Source organism: Poecile atricapillus, chromosome Z (genome assembly GCF_030490865.1).
Source record: "Poecile atricapillus isolate bPoeAtr1 chromosome Z, bPoeAtr1.hap1, whole genome shotgun sequence".
In the NCBI taxonomy this organism is placed as follows: Eukaryota; Metazoa; Chordata; class Aves; order Passeriformes; family Paridae; genus Poecile; species Poecile atricapillus.
Genome location: NC_081289.1, coordinates 130,796,337 through 130,818,681, shown reverse-complemented (window position 1 = coordinate 130,818,681; position 22,345 = coordinate 130,796,337). Strand labels below are relative to the sequence as shown.

Genomic DNA, 22,345 nt, shown 5'->3' with positions numbered 1-22,345 from the left:
TATGTAGAAAAGACATTTTTCTGAAGATTTTACTTCTTCCTCTCAAAACTGAAGTTTTAATTATTTCAAACAAAGGCAACTGATGCAACAGTTTTCCTATTAGCTGAGCATTTTTCAATTGCTTAATGCATAATTTAACTAAATGGTATTATGGCAACTCACTCTTTTGGAGCAGTACTCTAAGTCACTAACAGCAGTGTTGAGATTTTTGTGTAAGAGAAGTAGTGGCATTCATGTTACTTTATCCTACTATACTGAAAATTTTAGCTGCTCAAGACCCACTTTGCTTTGCAAGTCTAAGAAACAACAGTTTGCTAAAAGAAGCAGAAATACCAACTAGACATTATGTGTGATCAGAAGCATACATAGGTATATTCCTGAAAATTCAACATTCCATATAAATTGTAATAACCAAACTGGCTTTTCAGGTCCAGAGAGCATGAAAATTTTTAAGGCATAAGGAATTACTGCAGTTATAGTCTGAAAAAGTACTGTATCCTCAGTACTTATTTACTCTGAAATACCTGAGTAGCATGGTATCTAAATGTTTAGCCTACTAAGGACTACAATATCGTAGAACTGAGAACAAAGCCAAGAAAAGTTAGAATGAAGACATTTTACTATTCTGAGTAAATCATAACTCTCTTAATTGTTTCATTTAAGTTCTGATGAAGATTCCCCTTACGTCATTTCTTTGGTAAAACTGACCGCACCACATTTGCTTCATCAGCTGGTAAAAAGGCATTTTCTTTGGAGGAAATACTTCTTGTGATCTTGTATGTCCAGTTTTATAACACTCAGATAATATGCACACCCTATATTAACCATTTATGCAGCAAATAAAACACTAGTTTCAGTCCGGGAAACAAAGATCAAACAGACCAATCACAGACCAACAGTAAGCCTAATCATGTAGAAAACTACCTGCTACAGATAAATTTCTAAATACAGTATATCATATTATCTGTATAAAATGAGTAGTTTCAGAGCTATTTTTAAAGTATCTTATTAATCAAATGTAGAGGACTTTACTTCAAAACACAGTGAATGTTTAAAATGCATAGTTGCATACATATTCTGTAGCTTTGTGATGATTTCCACTTCTCTTGGCTTAAATCTCCTGCAATAAAAAAGAACAAACATTTTATTGCAATATGTATATTTATTCATATACTGAATTACTCAATAACTGAATAATATATTCTGTTATTTTGCTGGTTAGTATTTTCCCCTACTTATTTGAAAATAAACTTCATTCTAATCAAAACATCAATTTTTTGAATGGTCCAATTTGCAAATCAAATAATGGAATCATTTAGATTAGAGAAGACCTCTAAGACCATCAAGTCCAACCATTAACTTGGCACCACCACATTTAGAAGTAAACCATAACCCTAAGTGCCACATCCACACACCTTCTGAGCATGCCCAGGATTGATGATTCCATCACTTTCCTGGACAACCTGTTCCAATGCCCATCAGAGAAGCAAGCCTGCCTAACACATAATATAGAACTCTTCTGATACAACTCGAGGCCATTTCCTCCTGTTCCATCACTTGTTACTTGGAAGAAGAGACTGACCCCCACCTTGCTACAATCTATTTTCAGGGAGTTAAAGGGAACAACTGGCATTTATCATGTTAACACATCAAAACTTTTGACACTGTACATGATGACAAAGCAAATGATTCTCAGAGAATAATCCTTATTTATTGACTGAGTGCTATGTGTCAAAAGAATTTTTTAAGAAGGGAACCTCAGACCCAATGTGAGATAAATCCTCGTATGCTGGTTTTGATTGGAATAAAGTCAATACTTTTCACAACACATGGTATAGGGCTAGGTTTGGATTTGTGCTGGAGACAGTACTGATAACACAGGAATGTTTTAGGTATTGCTCATCAGTGGTTACACAGTCACAAGGTCTGGTCCTCTCCCTCACCAGCAAGGACGCTGGAAGAATACAAGGAGTTGGAGAATACAGGTTGCCAGAGCACCTGCCCCTAGCTGATCACAGGGATTCTCCATTCCATAGAGCATCATGCTCAGCATGTAAAGCTGGGAGAACAAGGAGAAATGGGGAGGGGACACACATTCAGAGTCACAGCATTTATTTGCCTGATTAACTGAAGCAGCTATTACACATTTTTGAGCATGATGAAGCCCTTCTGTCCTGGAGACAGCTGAACATCTGCCTGCCCATAAGAAATAGTGGAAATTTATTAGTGAAATTGTTGCTTTTGCTTCTGTGTTCAGCTTTTGCTTTCTTCTGTTAAGCTGTATATCTGTATATCAGACCCTGAGCTCACCTATTTTTACTCATCTGATTCTGTCCCCCATCCCACCAGAGAGAGCAACAGCAAGTGGCTGCATGGGGCTGAGTTGCCAGTTAGAGTTAAATCTAAGAGGAACAAAGACCATATCATCTCAGAAAGTAATTGTTCTGGATCATTTTCTGAGTATGTGAACTCTACCTAACATGTTTCCTTCTGTTCTTTAAAACAAAGGGTACGGTAACAATCTTTACTTGGGTAGATGGCTTGTGATGAGCATGAACCAGCAGTGATGTGAATACAAAGTCATTCACACCTCTCATCCACAGATCAGAGGCTGAGGTGCCAGATGCAGAAGAGAAACAAGTGTGTGTATTGCTCCTCAAGTGACAGACCATCCTCTGACAAGCATTTCCAGATGGCATAAGTAGAAACAGCCTATAATCAGACTGTAAAGAGGGTACAGAATCAGGAAGTTCATTATATAGCTCTCATGGGACTACACACACTCTGGTTCCTCATTCTACAACTAGTCCTTTCAATCACCACCTATTAAGCTCAGTCTTCTTTCCCAGACTCCTCTAAATCTCTCTAGTACTGTCATATTCCCCATTTGCTACTACAGAGGATCCTTCCTCCATAAACTCCCCTGACACACTAAATATAGCCAGAAGGAGTGGGATTTTGAACACACCAGTGTTCAAAACTTTATGCATCTCAGCATCTATTCTGGCATTCACTGAATTCTTTCATGATCAGGAGTCAAGCAGGTTAACCTGGGTCACATTTTAAAGACTGCATGGGTTAACAGAGCTAGTAAATCACAATGACAACACAATTGAGTTAAAATTATTTGGACTCAGTTTCCTATTCAACTTTATCTAACTTTACCTAAACAATGATTTAATTACTATGTTGCTTCCACATAAAAAAAAAAAAGATTGGGACAGCAAAGCAGACTTCTTTTTCCTAGTATTAGCCTGCCCAAAAGATAAGTAAACTCTGGTCTCATCTCTTACTTACCTTTCAAGGAACCTCTTACTTACTTTTCAAGGTTTACTTCTCTGTCTAGAACTACTTGGATCTCTCAGTAATGTTTTCTTCTGATTTACTACAAGAAAAAAAGCAAAAATTCCAAAATTGAACAGTAAGATATTCCAGAAGTCTCCTTCTGGAGTAACTGTGACTAGATATTATGCTGTGACTTGAATTAGAAGTTTTCTTGCTAAAAAAAGTTTGTAATTCACTAGGCTCCCACCTAAATACACTGCTGGATGTGACATTTAATTATAACCTCATCGACCAAATACAGCTGTATCAGTCATCTCCTGACATAACAGACCAGACGTGCTCCTTTGGAGCCACTCTCTGGTACACAAATCCATCTTCTAAACAGCAAATAGTTGAAATAAATTTCAGTTCTTGAATCGTGGAAGTACATAGTTAAATAAATTTTCCTCATATGTGTTTATCTAAGAATTAAACAATAAAGATTAAGCAGCTGTGAAGAACCACATCCCACAGGGACAAAAATGTTATTTTGGTGCACTACTCTGTTATCATCCTGGTATTTTCAGCATGTTTATGAGAAGTAGGCTGTGCAATAAAGGCAATTTTTCAATTTTCAACTCAAGACATAGCCCCAAACATTCAGCAGTATAATACCATACTATATTCCCAAGACATACTCCCACTTTATTCTGTAATTGAATTAGAACTTTAAGTCTGTTCAGGTAAGTGAAAAAGCACCAAAATATATTTTCAGCACTGAAAAAAGGAGTAAGAAAGTGAATACAACACAGGAAAACTAAGGAGGTCACCGCAGCAAAACAAGAAATCGAGGAGGGAAAGAGATATTCAGAAGAAAAAGGGAGACAAATACAGCAGGAGAGAAGGGATCAAGTAAGAGTAAGAGTAAGTAAAGTAAAGTAAGAGTAGACTGGACACATCTAAAAAAGAGGACCTGTTAGGCAACTTTCCTCTTGTTTTAAGAAGTAAATAGGATAGATAAGGGAACCAGGCTTCAGCAGACAGGCAGAGAGACAGGTATAGCATACTTCAGCAAGCAAGCCTAAAGAAATAGATGATCCTAAGCACAGGGGAGCCAGCATGGGAGCACAGACCCTGGAACAGCAGAAGAGCAACTGAAGTGTCTACACCTGGTTCCTTTGGTTAACAGCAACACAGCCCAAACTGCTAGCACAGTGGGCAATCCCCTGAGAGGTTGGAGTCAGCCCCCAAAACAGCCAACAATGCCAGCTCCCAACACCCCAGCAGCTACAGACTTAGCTACAAGAGTTAGGGCTTTGACCACGTGCAAAGGAGAGGAATATATGTTAACACAGACAACTATACTTTGAAAAAAAAAAAAGTGCCTCTTTCAGGTTGCACTTTCACCTGGAAGTAATTTCCATGAAATTATAGTCTTCTAGAATTAGCTTATAATGAGGACACATCGTGCTCTCACAAAAAACCAAAACAACCGCAAAACCAACACAAAACAAACAAACCATCAAAAAAAATCCTCATTTCAAAATCAAGCTCAAGGTGGGAAAGAGCGTTCTTCTCACTCTGGAATTAGAAGGTCTTAAGGAAAAGAATAAGACATTCTTTCACATTGACCATCATCCCCTTACCAATGAGATCAACAACAAGGTATAATTTTGTACAACACAGATACACATAGGAACAAATATTGAACTACAGTATAGGAACTTTTTGCTTACAGTTTCTCAATTTGGTCAAACTCTTTTCCACCTCCTGCAGAACAAAAGAAGTACTACATAAAAGTATCCATTTAACAAACAATAGAAAATTTATTGCTCAGTACATTTAGTAATTGTTTAATCAGAACAAAATGTTATTTTTTTATTTTGTTAGTTTTCTTTAATACGTATTTCAAATTACCTTGTTTATCTATTCAAGGGAATTACCTCCAAATTGTTGAAAAAACTTATTTTAATAAAGTTTTATTAGTCTTATTTTAATACAAATCATCTTTTATATAGGTCTATACCTATCTATATAGGTTGATACATTTATGTATTTTAAAATAGAGATAACATGAATTTATGTCTGTATTAGACACATGCCTTTCTCCTTATTGAATGTCTCTAAAGAATTTTCTCCCATCAAGGCTACCAAGAATTGCTTCGATTCCTTAGCATTCCTTCAAAAATTATAGCCTCAAAATTCCCTTGTATTGTAAGGAAAAAAACCACCAGGACTGTATCGAAACTGTTATGGGTAAGTAATGTTTAGTGAAAGCTCCTTTCATTGCAGTGTTTTAGATGAAAGAGTTTTATCAGAAATACAGATGTGAAAATAACCCATCTTCATGTATGATGCACTATGGGTCATTTTCTACTTTTGGCTGTAATTTAACAGAAAGCTAGAAATTAATTTGAAAAACCCAAATCAACCAACCAAAAACTCCCCACCAAAACTTACCTTTTCCTTTCCTTTTTGAATACATCTCATAGAGGACAATAGTAGTTACAAGAATAGCAACTTCAGCCACAACTGCTATAAAGGGTTTGAGAGGTGCTGAGATGGACAGAACTTTAAGTTCAAACCTCGCTTTACTGCTCCCTAAATCAAAAACAGCTTCACACCAATATACACCACGATCTTTCTTTGTGAGCTTGAAAATCTCCAGACGGTTTACTTTGGCAGATTTTCTCATAATTTCAAACTTGTCAGTATGCAAAATCGTATTAATGGGAGCCTGAAAAAAATACATTGCAAGTCTTAATGTAATGAGAAGGCATTTAATCAAACAGTATCATCAACATTCAGTCCTGTATAGATACGTACAATGAGTTAGAAACAAAAGGCATTCGTGAAGCACCATTACCCCACCTTAGAGGGAAGGATTTATTTTGCAGACACCCTAGATCCTTCTAGACTACTCACTGGAGGAAAATACAAAGTTTCAGTGGGAAAATTGTCTGACATGTTTTAGTTTATTTACAATCACACAAAAGGCATCTTTGGTTCTGTTGACTCCAATGACAAAGGCCTCCTTGGCTGCCAGATCTAATGCATGGGTTTCACCACACCACAGAACATGCACTTCCAAGGAAGTGGAAGAGGGAGGGAGATCTCCTTCACTGGGACATATACTGATTCTCTTAAAAAAGTCAGTGCTGGTCTCCAGCATTACAAAGGAGACAGATCTGTTTGCATTTTCTCAGTTGACAGTGCTGCCCTCAGAAGAGGGATAAAAAGGAAGCTATGCTTTCTACATCTGTCATAAGGCTAAGAGATAGGATTACTTCTACCTGGAGGAAGTAAAGGATCATATATATCATCTTACAGGTGAAAGCATGTCCCGCTGTAAGATTATTTTTGTATCCAGTAGCAAGATTTGGGTAGTATAACCACTATAAATACAGTAAAAACAAGTCTCTCAAGACTCACCCCACTTGGGTGTGGCAGAGCCTTTTAGTATGAAGAAGAAATATATAAACCAAAACAAAAAACTACATCCCTGTAACAAGGAATACTTGCATATATTAGGTTTTTTTTCCATTTCCATAAAGATATTTCCCTTAATGGAAATGCCATTTGTAGAGCTTGCAGTAAAGTACAAAGTATCTGTACTTATTTTTTGTCATAGTGTTTTGCTTGGCCAACAGAGGGAGACCTTACCAGCTCAGTTCCATTGGTCATATACCAGGTCCAAGCCTTGGCATTATACTCAGTTTTACAAACCATTACAGCTGTATCTCCTATATAAGTGATAACAGGTTTTTCTCTTCCTTCAGTCTTGGGTACTAAGAACAAGGAGAGAAAAAATCAAAGAGAGAGAGAGATACAGGTTTTCATTAGTGTTACAAAGAACATATTTAGGTGTTCATTTATAGTACTCCATTCACTTTTTCTACTTAAAACCCTCATGGTTCTATCATTCATGACCCAACATAAATGACAACTCATTTCGGGCTGCTATTTCAAGTATATAATCTGTGCAGAAGACTAGAGGAATCCTATTTTCAGTTGCTGTGTGATCTTGAAAGTTGCCAATTAATATCAAATGTCAAGTGAAAAAAATCAAACCATGATTTCTACCCTTGCCCATTTCCTCTTTCCCTTCCTTGGCAGCTGCAAGCTATATGCTTCAGTTCTAGTACACTAGAAAAAAAGATGTAATTTTCCTGCAATTTCACTCAATCTGAAGAAACTGATGGAAGTCTATTTCAGCTCAATGCAACTACATAATGGTATCTGACAAACTGTACATACAGAGAATGTTTCTGTAACTGAAGAAAATCTGCAGATTGTTAGATATTTGTAGTTACAAACATTTTCTGAGCTGAAGCAATGACTTTTGGTGCATGCCAATAAACAGGACTTTTGTTCCAATCTTGCTGAAGACAGAATACAGTCAAGAAGAAAAAAGACAGTTTAACTTTAGAGCTACTTGTCCTAGCCATTGTAACTGCTTGTGCTCCACAAGCTTCCACAAAGATGTGCCCAGAAAGGCACACACAGACTATCCCCCAGATACTGTTAGAGCTTAGCAAACGCATTATACTGAAGTATATGTATTTCCCCTTCCTTTCCCTCTTTATTAGGATTTTTACCAATAGGCTTCCCTCAGATCCACTCATTTTGAATTTTACTTCAAGTCTGATTGCTCTACTTTTTAAGTACAAATCCAGTCCATACTTTAGATTTTTCTGATCACACTAGACTAAACAGGCCAAGTATTTGCTTTCAGCCGTTATGATGAACAATTTGACACAAGCTAAGATTGCTCTTGTCTTCTCCCCTTCTTGACTGGTGGGCACAAATTATTTTTTAGGGTTCTCATGTGTATTCAAACTCAAGTTTCCTATACAGAAATATATATGAAACCAATTTTTTAATAAGAATGCTGTTTTCAGTCTCAGAATTTGCTGCACCATACAGCAAGACTCTTTACTAGTGAAGTTGTCTCACTCTAATGAGTGTGTTTTAATCATTAATCATTAAACACTATCCTTTTAAACAGTGGCAGAGTATCTTCTGTGCTGTCATTAAAAGGGATGACTTTACTAATTACTGCTGCAATCTTCCTTGCAATGTAGAGAAGAGAACACAGAAACTGGCTGGGATAAAACACCCTGCATACCCAGCACAACAAGCGGATGCGACAGTCAAAGAGATTTAGCCACACTGACAAGTGGCAAAGCTCAGCTACAGGCATGCCACCAATACATATGATTTAGCCACGATTACATGTGAATTGGCCACGATTAAGGAAATTAATATCTGTTACAAGTTCTGGGATCTGGCTCTGTAGCAGTTAAACCTTGAATACAGGCAAGGCTTGTCACAGGTATTTTTGCAAGTGGATCATACCAAATTTGGTGACAAAATACTTCTGCTGCACAGACAAAGCCAACTTTTGAAGAAACAGACAGGTGTCAGCACCAGCAAGTGCACCAGTCAGATTTCCACAGTTTTAAAAACCAGACCTATTTCATGGTGCACATATCTCTGAGTGCTGCTTAAGGGTCCCCTGAACAAAGGGCAAATAAATTAATCTGTTCTACCCTTTTAGAAATCAGCAGCACTGCACATGTTGTAACACCCATGAATGTCCTCTGTTTTTTAACTTCCTGTAAATATCTAATTGTTTTCTGCAAATCTGAGTAAAAACGTAACTCCTCAAAATGAGGGGTTATGCCAGGCCAGAAATCGGGGGGGGGGGCAGGAGAGGAGAGGTAACACATCCAATAATCCCAAACTGCCCTGTGGAAAAGCTATTGCAGTTAGTTACAGCAGTGATGACTTAAGTCACTGAGTCTATACCAACACATTACTCATCTTTCAGTTTGAAAATTGTTCTCCCTGCATTATTGACTGCAAGATTCAAGGACTTCTCTTTCCCATTTCCTTCACTATTGCATTAATCTTAAAAACCATCAAGCCAGTACTTTTTATGGCATCAAAAGTGGCAGCATTCAACCATCATGCAGCAATTCTCTGATCTTCTTCTAATAAATCAACCAGTCCTATGCACTGTCCTGGAAAAGATGACTTTCCTATTGAGTCATTGCTGCCCTTACCATAATAGTCATTGTGTACTTAGAGAAAAAAAAAAATAAAGTCTCCTTGGACTTTTTTCCATCTACACTGACTTGGCTGGGTATTCAACTAAACCTTAGCCACATGCTGACAAGAAAAATACGTAATTATTTTTTAGGGATTAAAAAGCCTGAATAAACTTAAACTTTTGTCTTTATTCAGCACTGCAAGCTAGTTTCTCCTGGCTGAACATGTAAAAGCAGGTATCAACATTTGATATTTGAACCCACACAAGTTCCCTCAAGTTCTATTACTGGCTACTCCACAGAACAAAGGCAACTTGCAGCTGAAGAACTAGAGAGTCCTACTGCTTAATTTAGCTGGAGTTAAGGTAATGATTTGAATAGTTAGGGTTTCTCAGAGCCTGCGTTTAGGGAAAAACACTCCTATATCAGCCTTCACAGATTAAATTACTGCATTGCTCTTTGCAAAATTTGGATGGTATGAACTGAGAAAGGAGTATCTCCCATTAGAGTTATTCATCAGCTCAGCAGCTTGAATTATCATTTCCACACATCTTCCACACAAGTGAATTTCACCTAGTACTTCCAGAGTAACATTATTGGAGAACACAAAACAGAAGAAAGGGCAGTTATACTGCCCAATGAAGCACACTAATTGTTCATCTAAATACTATTCTTATACTATTACAGAATAAAAGCATTGAAGTAATAATGTAGTGTTTCAGAAATACAAATGAAGTTTTAAAAATCCTGCCTCCATTTTACCAATCATTACTTTACTTTTAACACCAAATCTCAGATTCAACTTGCAAACTATTTGCTCTGCTCTTTGAAGAAATTTCTGAGACACCATCCTTTATTCTCATGCCCCAGAAAGTAAAGTGTATTCACACCTACTGTAGAGATGGAGGAAAAATCAATTTGTCAAGAAGGGTAAAAAAAACCAAAGACTTGCATGCTCTTTTAGTTACTAGAAATTTTTTTTAAAAGGCTTTTAGTTTTAGGTTCAAAATTCTTCAATCCATGCTACAGAAATTACTTTGATAGTTATTTTCACTTAGTCTGACTCTACTAGTCATAACTTATAAAATCATGTTGCAATTTCTGTACTATCGAGAAAGAATATTAATAAACATTTGCAGTGGTCAGCTGAAACAAAAATTTAAAATAAATACAAATTAATTAAATTACCATGCAAATGAAATGTAGCACTGAGTTCTTTTTCACCTTTCAGAATACAAGTGTAACTTCCCAGCTGACTGCTTTCTGAGATGGTCACTCTGAAAAAAAGAAAATCATTTAATTTGGGGGCTTTTTTTTATATTTTCTCTTTTTACTGCTACAGGTGACTGCTAATTAGCATTCTAAAAAAACCCATAAGAATTAGTAATGGAGTAGAAAACATCACTGCAACACTAGGATTCAGGTTTAGTGTCATGCAGAAACGGTGTAATATTTTTAAGAAAACGGAAGAGCACAAGCACACTTTGGCTCATAAACACCATTTTCACCCTTCACACTGACAGAAGGCCACCTTAATGCAGCATTATCACAGATTACTTAAATGGTTTCTTCTTCCTAAAGCCCTATATAGGATGTGCTTCACAGTTCACATGGTGAACCCATGTCCAATTCAGTAATCTCATCAACACAAAAACCAGTTTTTTAAAGAGCTTTCATATAATGAAGAACAGCATCTTCTTCACCAGCAAACTATATATTCTACTGTCACTTTAAAAAAGATTTACATGTCTATGTATATGGAGTATCAGGAAAGTAACAGTTTTATTCTTATCGTATTTTCTACAACCGAAATTTATGTAAATATTACTGCTCCTAAAGCTATACAGAAATCGACTGGCAACCAGTCAGTTAAAATGTGTAATTGGCCTAATTCTAAAGAACAATAAATTAGATCAATTGTAGAAAGGCTTCTACAACATTTTTTGAGTTTCTGTAGAAAGCTGGAAGACTTAAGAAAACCTTCAAAATATCTTTACTGTAAAATTTCACATCTACCTTTGGTTAACTATGAAGAAAAGAAAATGACCATTTCTACCTTCCATACTCTTGCAAAGCAGCAATGAGGTGGAAAAGAGCACATGGAAAATTAGGGAGTAGAAAAAGAAATTGCTAAAATATTTTAATCTCAGACTGATCATTATTTCACTTACTGAAAAAATTGTTGGACTTCGAGAACTGCTTCCTTATTCTATGTTCTTTTTTTAAAAAAAAACAACTTTGTTTTCCATGCACTAGAGGAAAAATAGGAGCAACCCTTCTCCTTTCCACCAGCTTCAGTATGTTGATTAATCTTTTCATTTGTCCATTTTCCAATATACACATTACTAGTACTGGGCAACATAATATGGTAACTCACTAGAATCTGCAAATCACAGTGTAAAGAATGACACTTACTGGATGCTCCAGCTGTTCTGAGTTTTAGTGGTGTGACTGATTGTTTCACCTCCCTTTTTCCAAGTCACTTGAGGATTTTTCAAATTGGAATCCTCACCTAATTTGCATATAAGTTCAACTTTAGTTGGACTGGCTACAGAGATATTTTTTTCCACTGGAGCACCTGTAAGAAAGTTTAAGAACATTTAATGAAAAAAACACATTTCCTCAGTCTGGGTAAAAGAACTTCAGAGACTGTGTTTAGATATACAGGATTACAGGTCAACACAGGTGCTCTTTATACTCTCCAGGACAAAAAAGCCCCTGCAAATACATAAAATAACACACTCCCATTTTGTAGGTAAACTTCCTAGAGGGCTCTAATATAGAAGCATAGATAATCAATTCACTGAGAGCAAGATAGACTTAAGAGATAGACTTAAGCTTTTATATGATTTAATCCACAGAAAAAATATTAAGTACTTAATATGTCTATAGAAAATTACATTATTAGTGTCAAGAAGGGTTAAGATATAAGTATATATAACCATCTGGATTTTAGTCAGCTGCAGAATTTTATGATACTGTGAGATCCTATTGCTAGGGAAGCTAGAGATAAAATGTACACCCTTAACATTGCTGGATCAGGCCCTTCATGCTGCAGTTACTCAATCTGACACAAATCCTCTTCAAACCCATTTAGGGCTGCCTTTGCCTTCCTGGCAGGTCAATAGAATTACAAAGGGAAAATACTCCAATACAGTAGAAAAACTTGTCAGTTTTTTGCCTTCCATGAGCATAGGTTCATAAAAACCTAAAATAAGCATATCCAAAAAGTAGATAACGGCAGATATCTTCTCCAATTCATAGAAACAGCTTTTTATAAGAAAACACTTTAGATATTGTACCTGTTAGCAGTGACATTTTATTTCATAACTGGCCTTTTCTTTCATGCCTTCTAGATAGAAGCTCAGTTAGTCATCTAACAAGAAAATTTATTCATGCCTCACTTCAATTTTAGATGTACTCTGTATTATTTGGTGGCCAATAAAGTGTAGGTGTATTACACAGCTCACATTCTTTCCAAGAGTAAATGAAGTTTTAAAGTACATCTCACTGACTTAGTAATGCAAGTCATACCTATGCAGCAGCAAAGTCTCACTGGAGTGATAACACCAGATCCAGAGTAAGTGAACTTTACCAGGTCTGGCAGAGACATTTAAAACCTGAAGAACAACATATCTAGAATTGCAAGCCCCAGCCAAAACACTTCAGATCTGCTAAACTGGAGATAAACTTAGAAGTGCAACACGTCAGTTTTCCACTGCAGAGCAACATCAGTTACTGAAACTCATTTATTAGAGAAATTAGGCTGAATAAATGAGCCAAGCAAAACCCAGCTTGTTGACGTTGCTTATGATCAAAGTAATTTTACAACTGGAATTAGTTTCACAGCAGCAAGAGTTCTGCAGTCAGACTAATTACACCAGCTGAAAATAATATCTGTCCTTTATGAAATTATTTTAAAATTAAATCCATCCTTTGAATGAACAAAACATAAAACCACATGATGTTGAAGATTAACCAATTGCAAGACTGATTTCTGGGGCATCCCTGTACTAAGAGTGCAGATACCACAACAGGAAACAGACAGTACTTTAAGTTTCCTGCTAGAAGAAAACGCTGCATAAATGCTGCAAAATTACATCCTTAAAATATCATGCCAGTATTTTGCAAATCTTCCAGAGATACTTCAGTTAGATCAGTTTCTCCAGCTAACCAAGAAATAATAGGATATTATTTGGCAACTAGGAACTTTATATGTACTTTAGAACAGGTTTATTTTTGCTGTTCTTCATGCTTTAACTCTTGTAATGTTGCTAAGCCAATACCTGCTGTTCAGCAAGTACCCTACCTTACGTGCTCTCTGCAAATGGATTCACTAACGCAAAAAGCTATCATTTCAATTGATTTGGAGGAAAAGAGTTATGAATTGGTTTTAATCAAAGTAGCAATCTAATTCTCCACTGAAAAATAGGTATTAGAACAGAGAAGTTAATAACAGCATAAATGTACTTACTTTTTACTGGGCTAATCACATACTCACTGTGAACATCCTCACCTTATCAAGAACCTGCCATTCTAGATGCTTCTACAACTCATATGGAAGTTTGTGTGCACTTACATTCAATATAAATTAACTGGAAGACAAAAAATAATGCACTCACCAGATAGGACTATCTCATATTCTGAGTCCTCCTTGCTTGCTGGCTTGAGCTCTTGTGTGGCAACATCTGGACCTAACAAGATTTGGGCAGAAACAAAGTTAAGTTATCCTATGTAAGTAATCACACAGTAGCATCAATGAGGTTTGGCAATTAGCAACTATAACAATCTTAAGAGAAAATGGAGCTTGCCAAATGCTGACTAGGGTGGAGATCCTTTTATAGACCTGTGTTAGCATCCATAATCTTAAAGCAGCAGTGTTGTGGGGTTGCTGTTATAGCAATTACTAGATAATTGCTAGATAATGGTTTTTAGCTTTATTGTAATGTTGAAATTGTGAATATCAGTGTCTAAAAATGTCAGAGCTACTTTACAGCCTGACTCAAGAAGTCACCTATAGCCTACATACAGGACTTCTACATCAATGTCTAAATAGTTCTTGAAAAAAGTAATAAGCTTTAGAAAAAATTAATAAAGCCAAACCAACCATGCAAGAAAAACAAAAAAAAAAAACCCCAGAACAACAGAATGCTACCATTCCCAAAGCTACTACAATCTAACACAGCCAGGAAGTCAGAAGCAGACAGTCTAATCTAAGTGCTTCTTTAACGAATGCAGAGTAAGAACACCTTGTGGTTCACTACAAAATGGTCAAAGACACTCACCGCTCCTCAAATATTCTGATATACAGAAGGCAATACCCTTCTACAAAGGAAGTGCTAACCAACATATGTCTGACCTAAAAATATTTTTCTTCTTTTGTGAAGAAAACCTACATTTACAAGGTATATGGTCACCAAAATTCCTTTTCGGTGCAGCTCTGGATCACATGCCCTTCAGAGCATATGCGATCTTTCATAAAGCTCTACAAAGCTTGATACAGCAATTCTTACCACAGCCTGTTCCCATCACCTGTTCTCATGCATTTTGAGAATAGAGAAAGAAAGCAAATTAATAAGCTGCAGCTCAAACAGATGTAGGCCAGCTACAATAATCTTCTTTTAATTAAGGTGACGAAAAGAGAGAAATAGATTTAACCACCAGCCCAAAAGATACACTAAATGTTTTACACCACACATGCTTTTACACACTTGGAAAGTAATTTCATTGTCAAATGTTTCATAATGCATTGCAGAAAGGTATGAACGGTCATTAGAGACTGATTCTGCCTAGTCACACAGCATTATAAGAGAAAAACATTCTGGCTTTTGTAGAAGAAAAGAGGCTTGATTACATCATGGATCATAAAGATTCATGGATCATAAAGATTCATGGATCATAAAGATTCATGGATCATAAAGATTCATGGATCACAAAGATTCCCAATCACAATTGAGAAGACAGAGGAACCGGGCTACAGCTTTAGCTCTCCCACTGAGAGATGCACGAGGTAGCCAAATTGATCACTCTGCAGTAGAAATAGCACCTCAGAAAGCCTACATCTTGTCAGTATTGCTCCTTCTCTTTCCCTGCATAAAACACTGAACTCGCAGGGAAAGCTCTTAAACGCTTGCCTCTGAGCTACTGCTGAGAGAATCTGGCTGTGTTGAAGGAGGTCCCTGCTAGTGGTTTGCATCTAAAGGCATAAGCAGAGGTACATCTGCCTGTTCAAGCTGTTGGCCAGTTTCAGAAAAATATCCTATCAAGCTCACAGCACAAGGAATTCTGTGCCTCAGGCAATCAACCTTTCTGCCAGGCTTGCTCCATCTGCATTTTCATACTTTCCTTCAAGCTTCAATCAGTTTAAGCAAAAATAAATGTGTATATTAATGTGGTTGGTAATGAAGAATAGAACTTCAGGCTATTTCATTTGGTGTTGTTGACAGCAGATTGGTGTCAATCTCAACTGATAGTAGAAAATGGCTTTTTAAGCAGAGAAATCAAAGCTGTCTTCAGCAGTAGACAATAGTCCTGTTGGCCCTAGACAAGAACACAACAAGCCTCGATCTCTGCCCCAAGGAGAAGTAAACCAGTCCAAGTGTTTACCCAGGAAATAATATCAAGGCTCGAAAGTTCTTGCAGATCTTAGCCTGCCTGTGTGCACAAACACTCAGACAGCATGACAGACTTGTAACAGATCACCCGAGTTTATGTCAGTCCAGTACACTCATCACCTGCTTTTTTACCTAAATCTCTCACAATGATACATTCAGAAGGCACCAATGCTAGTCATATGGTAGATCAAGCCACAGAAAAACTCATCAGCCTTTGAAATGTCTTGCAACAAATAGGATTTTCATATTGACTTTCTTCCTCAATTCACATATCAAAAGGAAATACTGAGGTGAGGTCATATTATATGAAACACTTTTTATGTTTCATAAATGTGTGTGTTTATGTATGTAGAGAGTTATTCAATCTAGTAGCTATTGCACTCCTACTTCTCACATTGTGCTAAAAAGCCCCTAAGATGAACAGCAGATAAATACCCTTATCTCAAAAAAAACCTCCAACTTGTAGGTGAAATTAACTTGCCAGCACTTGACTGAGTTCACATAGAAATGTAACTTAGCTCATATTTGACTTGACAAATCAACATGAGCTTCGGGACAGCACTGAAATTCCGATTCTCTGAGCTTTATGGAGAAAGGCAAAGTAGAATGAACAATCATTGGTTTCTTGTCCTGCCTGGAACTTATTCTCAGGTCCCTGTTAAAAATACAATTAAGGTATAATGGACAACAGACAGTCTTGACACAGCCATAATTAAGAAAGATTAAGCTTGCAGGCATGGTGATGCAAGGGCATTTTTATACCTTTCAATAACACACAGGCATTACAAGCTCTCACATTAAAAAATTATTATGTCTAAAGGCTAGAACACAACTCCCTGCAGAGGTACTATTTTGGGCAATGTCGGACCTCCAGGGTCATTGCCTGCTTTTAAGGCATACATGTCTAAGGGCAACAGGTCATGAAAATGGTAGTTGCATAGCTTTTTCCAGTTCTGGAGATACCCATGACACTCAAGCTCTTGCAGTGGCTTTGAAAGACCTAGGAGCTGTATCTAATTCTGTTTCTTCCATAAAGTCACAATCTTATTTCAAGACACTTAACTGTGAAAATGTAAACTCTATATGATAAACTAGTATCAATAGGAGAAAGGCATATAGTTTTAAATGTACCGAAATGAAACAATTACCAGATGATCCATGTCCAGGTTGCATCTTAGTGACAGAATTCACCTGAGTCTGACTTGAATCTTGTGTTGTCATAGCTGGATCTAAAAAAAAAAAAAAACAAACCGAAAATAAAAAACACCAGAAAAGGTTTAAAGAAATTTAAGAGTTAGAAAAAGCTAGTTCATGAAAATAATTCCAGCAGAATGTCCTCACCTCAGCCTCTCCCCCCGCCCCCCTTTTTTCCCCCCAAGTTCTGAGCATACACCATTATAAAATGAACAATAATTGTTTTTCATTAGTTGTTTAGCTCACTTTAGGCAAGAAAAGATTACAGAAATTAGAGATCAAATATTGTCTCCATTCTTTAGAGTTCTTGCAGTTAGCTTATGGCCAAGAAAATCCATTCTCAGAATGTTCCAGCAACTTTTTAAACTGTACTCACATCCTTTCTGTTCATGGGCTTTAGAAACACCACTTACGCCACTGACAGTGGTCAATAACTTCAAACAGAGATTAGCAAATTTTCCAATAGAGTAAGGACTTCATTACAACTTTACAAATCCAGTGTGATGAACAAGCAATGACCATATCCTCCATTGCTTCCACTAGCACCTCAATAAGCAAAAGAAAAGACATCTGTATCAAACATTAACGTCAGCATCTATCACTAATAAATATTTCCAACTTTCCTCAGTACCACACTGCAAATCTGATCCTCCTCCTATGATACAGTTTTTACAAGAACCATTTAAGAATCTAGTATGCTTTAATGTTCTTGACTGGAAAAAGAACAGGAATGAAAGAGGCAAAGGACTTGGTCAGCAGTTGTGTCACTCTTAAAAACTCAAAATATCTCTATGTTTTAAAAGAATGGAAATGTCTCCTCATTCCTTTATTTCCACATTTGGGTGACAGAACTAGTGTTTATTTTGCACTACCTTCACTGACAAACGTATTCCGGGACATAGTTTAGAGCCATAGCACTATTTATAAAAAGTGATTCAGCCACAAGAGGAAAAGAGGACATGTATTTTGCATCTGTAATTGAGGTCTTGGGAGGGGGGTGGAATTGGGATCATGAACTCTTCTGGACACCCAGGACAGCAACAAACATGCACAGATCACAAAATCACAGAACATTCTGAATTGGAAGGGACCCACAAGGATCCAATCCAACACTCAAGTAAACAGTGAAAAGCTACATCATATTTTAAGTGCATTCAATCTCGAATGCACTTAATTCAGACTTGAGAAGCAGGTACTTTCTGCAGAAGATGAAGTCAGCACTCTGCCATTTTACAAATGAATATTACTTACACTCCTACCTCATTTCAGCACCAAGAGGCAGAGACAATCTATAGATTCTCCACTGGAACCTCCAGTACACAGTTACTCCATTACTGCCATGCTTGGCTTACACCATCTGCTGTCTCCATCTGTCCATCATACTTCAAACAGTTTGGACCAAGAGTAAAACGTGGTAATTGAAAGATATGATTAAAAGAATTAAGCAATACTGGTTCTTAACAGCAGCCCACATTTTATCAGTCCACTGGTCCCACAGCCAGCTGTTCCCTCTGAGCCCTTCAGCTAAGAAAAAAACTTTTAAAATCTGCTCTAAGGATGTGCTGGCCTATGAGCCAGCCATTAAGAAGACTGAGCCTTATTCTTGCCTGACAGAGGTACTGAGCACAGAGAGCTATTATTTTTCTGATATTCACAGTACAGCTAAAGAAAGGTCCAAGAATTTTTATAACTGCAGCATCTTGAGGCATTTTAAGTATGTCATGGATCACCTGCACATTAATTAAATCCCCAAAGATGATAAATTTAGAAGGTGCCAGTGCCAAGCTGTACAGCAGCTCTGTTATCTCCCTGCAATAAAGGCAGATAACCTGCAATGTGGTTTGCATACTAACAGGGTTCTCATCTTGGCTTTCTTCCTTTATCCATGTATCAAATAAAAAAAGTCAAGTAGTAGTATTTTTTGTCACCCCTGCTTCCAGATCTTTCATCTTATCTGTGCACATGTCAAACTACATAGAACAGAGATAACATTGCACCACTCTCTTCCTCTCATGTATACTTGCTAAATAGCACTGGTGATCAAAATGGGCCTGCACTGCATTATTAGTGTCATCCAGCCAGGCAATGATGTAAGCAAGTCACATGGAGTAATTTCTCAAACTATTGAGTCATGGCTGCATGCCTTAGCCTCTAATTCTTCTGCACTAGATTTAATCAATAGTGTGATAGGCTATAGAGTTCTCATCTCCTTGATTTCCATGCAGGAAGGAATACGCAAGCGTATGATATCATGAATTTAACTTTCTACATTACCTCTGCTTTGTATGGTAGTCAGAATTTTGGGAGGGACAAAAGCATGGATGTACCATGCTTACTATTAGCAGAGTAACTTCAGGATTAAAAATTTCCTTGCTCTCTTTCAGCCAGAAAAGCAGCTGAGTAAGAAAAGGCTGAAATAATATTTGGTTTAACATCTTTATCTTACTGCTTAATTTAATACCAATCAGATACTTTTTAAGTTCACATGCAGTCAAGTAGCATCCAAAACCAGCCACCAGAACCTCCTAATGCCCCAGAGACATCAGAGAATCAACATTAAGGCCTTCCAAATACACTGATAAAAGCTGTTCCCTCAGGACAAACCAGAAAAACACAACTTGGAAGCAAAGTCTGTAAGGAATGAGGTGTGCTCTACACTCATAGCTCCTTGAACTCTTCAGGACCAGAAAGTGAGAGATGAGATGTGGTGGGATTGCTTTTCCTAAATCAATCTGGCAGCATTTGCTGCAACTAAACTAAGACAGCCACAAAGGAAATCAAACAGAGCAGCAAGATCTGAACAAGTGTTCTGACACTCAGAACTTACTCTTTATGCAAAACAAAAACAAGAGTTTAGATTTTTCCAAAACAATTAACAGTTACATGACTAAGGTAAGAAAAATAAAATAAGTATCTTCTTCAAGATATTATCTCAAAATAAAAATCTAATAGGGCTTTTGGGGAATCTGCCTGACCATCTGCAGACTATGTAATCCACTTTTCTCTAACTCAGTTCTTTTATAGCAAGTGTTCCCTTTGCTTACTTTTATTGCAAGCATTTCTTTTGGCTGAAGAGCCCTCACATCCCCAAAACAAACACAATTGCTGGACTTCACTGGAAAACAGTTTTAAGTTTTTCTCCCTTCAAGTGACATGAACTTCCCATTGCTGCAGCTGGGTAGATAGTCCCTGTGCTCAACTAGCTTTATACACATTTAGTTAATATCCAGTGAAAGAGTAAACTACCATTTTTTCATTGAAATCATCACAGAAGTCACAGTATGATGCCTCCCTATCTAGTTCATACAGCTATAAAAACAGTTAACAACAGAAGTCTGGAAAACAGGTTCACTCTATATAGATGAGAAGTACTAAAGCTAGTGGCTTATTTTTGAAGTCTGCTCTAAGCCACACAATACACATCGCTTTAGGAAGATGGTAGATTTGTGGAATTTTTGGAAACATAAAAAAGGTTTTGCTGTTTGATTCACTTGTTTTGTTTTCTTCCCTTGAGGGGCTATAGTTTTATCAATGGCTTTACATAAACTTAAAATTGCTTCAGCCACCATCAGGTATGATTTTTGAAATTAACAGCAACCAATAATAAGTATCTTATGGCAATTAGCCACATGATGACTCGCACATTCCTACATATATCACACCATTTACACTCAAAAAACTTCTCAATTGAGTAAACTGTTCAAAAGGACTTAAGTTCTGCTTTTACATATATATGCACGTGTATTTTAAAGAAAACTTAATAGCTACGAAGTAGATTTTTGTCTTTGTACATACTTAAATATGCATTTCAGAGGAGACTTGAGAAGTGCAAAGTATGTTTCCTTTCACATTAAGTAAAACTACAAGAAATTTTACAGACAGTACCATCACCTAGGGAGCAGAACTGGTCCTCTAGGTACTAGGAAGTGCAACTGAGACGAAGAAAACCTAACTGCATATATTTCGTACACTGAAAATGCAGCTAAACCACAGTGAATTCAAGTCACAGCATTGGCGTTCACATGCAAGTATGTGTATGCACATATACACAGGACAGTACTCTTGGCCCAGCAAGACCTACTCCAAGAATCTCGGAACAACAAACACCAACAATTTGGTAATTCCTACTATAATCGCTCTCTACTACTGTGCAATGCCTCAAGAAGAAAAAATTAACCAATATCCACTAGTTTTAGAAATACGATCGTATTTCCTGAGAAGCAGCTGGCCTGCTCCTGAACTGCCGAAAGCCTCTAGAGGAGGAATGGGGCCCAGAAGGCTCAAGTCCCTCTTCCTTCATGGATTTTAAATGTCATTTTTAAAAACGCAATGCAAAATCCCAAGGAGCACCCCTCATAACCCATTAGGCACATTCGTATCTCAGTAATGTGATCTGTAGGGGGGTGTGCAGGCTTTTTTTCAGCATTTAAACGCTTTACGCAGGGAGGACAGGACAGAAAAGAGACATACCACCACACCTTCCCAACCCTGCACTTGTGAGCTAATTAACCCTTCCATAAGTAAGGGAGAAGGTGCTGAGGCTACAGGACGGCTGATCACCGATGCGGCTCTCCCCATCTGCCGCCACCCACCACCTCGGTGCAGGGGCACAGCGACATCGGAGCCCCGCTGGCTCATGAGAACCCCGAGCACTGAGGGAGGCAGTGGCGCCGGGCAGGATCGGAGCCGTTGAGAAAAAGAAACGCCTCAGCTGCTCCCACAGGCAAAGCCGAAAAGCAGCCGCCGTGCCGGGGCAGCGCTACGTTCCCCCAAGAACCGGGGGGATGCTGCGGAGCAAGGAGGACCTTTGTTCCCAGACGGTGCTCCAGTCCACCTCACACCGGCCCGCCAGACACAGAGGGCGGAGGGGGCCCGGCCCGGGGAGAGTTTACACTTACCTGCAGGGTTCCCGCCCGAGACGCTGGTGCCGAGTAGCACTAGTAGCAGCAGGCGCCCCAGGCACCACTCGGAGAAGGTTGAAGGCATAGTGCCCCCGCCGCACTCCCCTGGCTCGGCCCGGATCCGCACCCCGCGGGCTTCACCACCTGAGGAAGCCTCAAGCGGGCCGGAGCGGCTCTGCGGGAAAGCTTACCACTCCAGCAACGACAGGGACAAAATGCAAAGCAAAGCTGCCCCAAATTCACTAGGAGGAAAAAAAAAAAAAAAATCAAAGGCCAAAAAGCCACGGAGGAGGCGTTGGGGCCACAACCGTTCGCCTCT

At 38.0% G+C, this 22,345-nt stretch overlaps 1 protein-coding gene across 1 annotated transcript; it reads right to left on the bottom strand.

Annotated features, from left to right (window-relative positions):
• Positions 1-646: 646 nt before the first annotated feature.
• On the bottom strand, positions 647-22,114 carry EMB (embigin). The gene is made up of 10 exons (XM_058827057.1): positions 22,024-22,114; positions 17,080-17,160; positions 13,940-14,005; positions 11,733-11,895; positions 10,506-10,594; positions 6,928-7,052; positions 5,725-6,001; positions 5,001-5,034; positions 3,321-3,385; positions 647-1,120 (listed from the first exon to the last, which is right to left on the bottom strand). Exons 1-9 carry the CDS (start codon positions 22,109-22,111, stop codon positions 3,349-3,351), a joined length of 960 nt encoding a protein of 319 aa, XP_058683040.1. The 5' UTR covers positions 22,112-22,114; the 3' UTR covers positions 647-1,120; positions 3,321-3,348.
• Between the last annotated feature and the right edge of the window lie 231 nt (positions 22,115-22,345).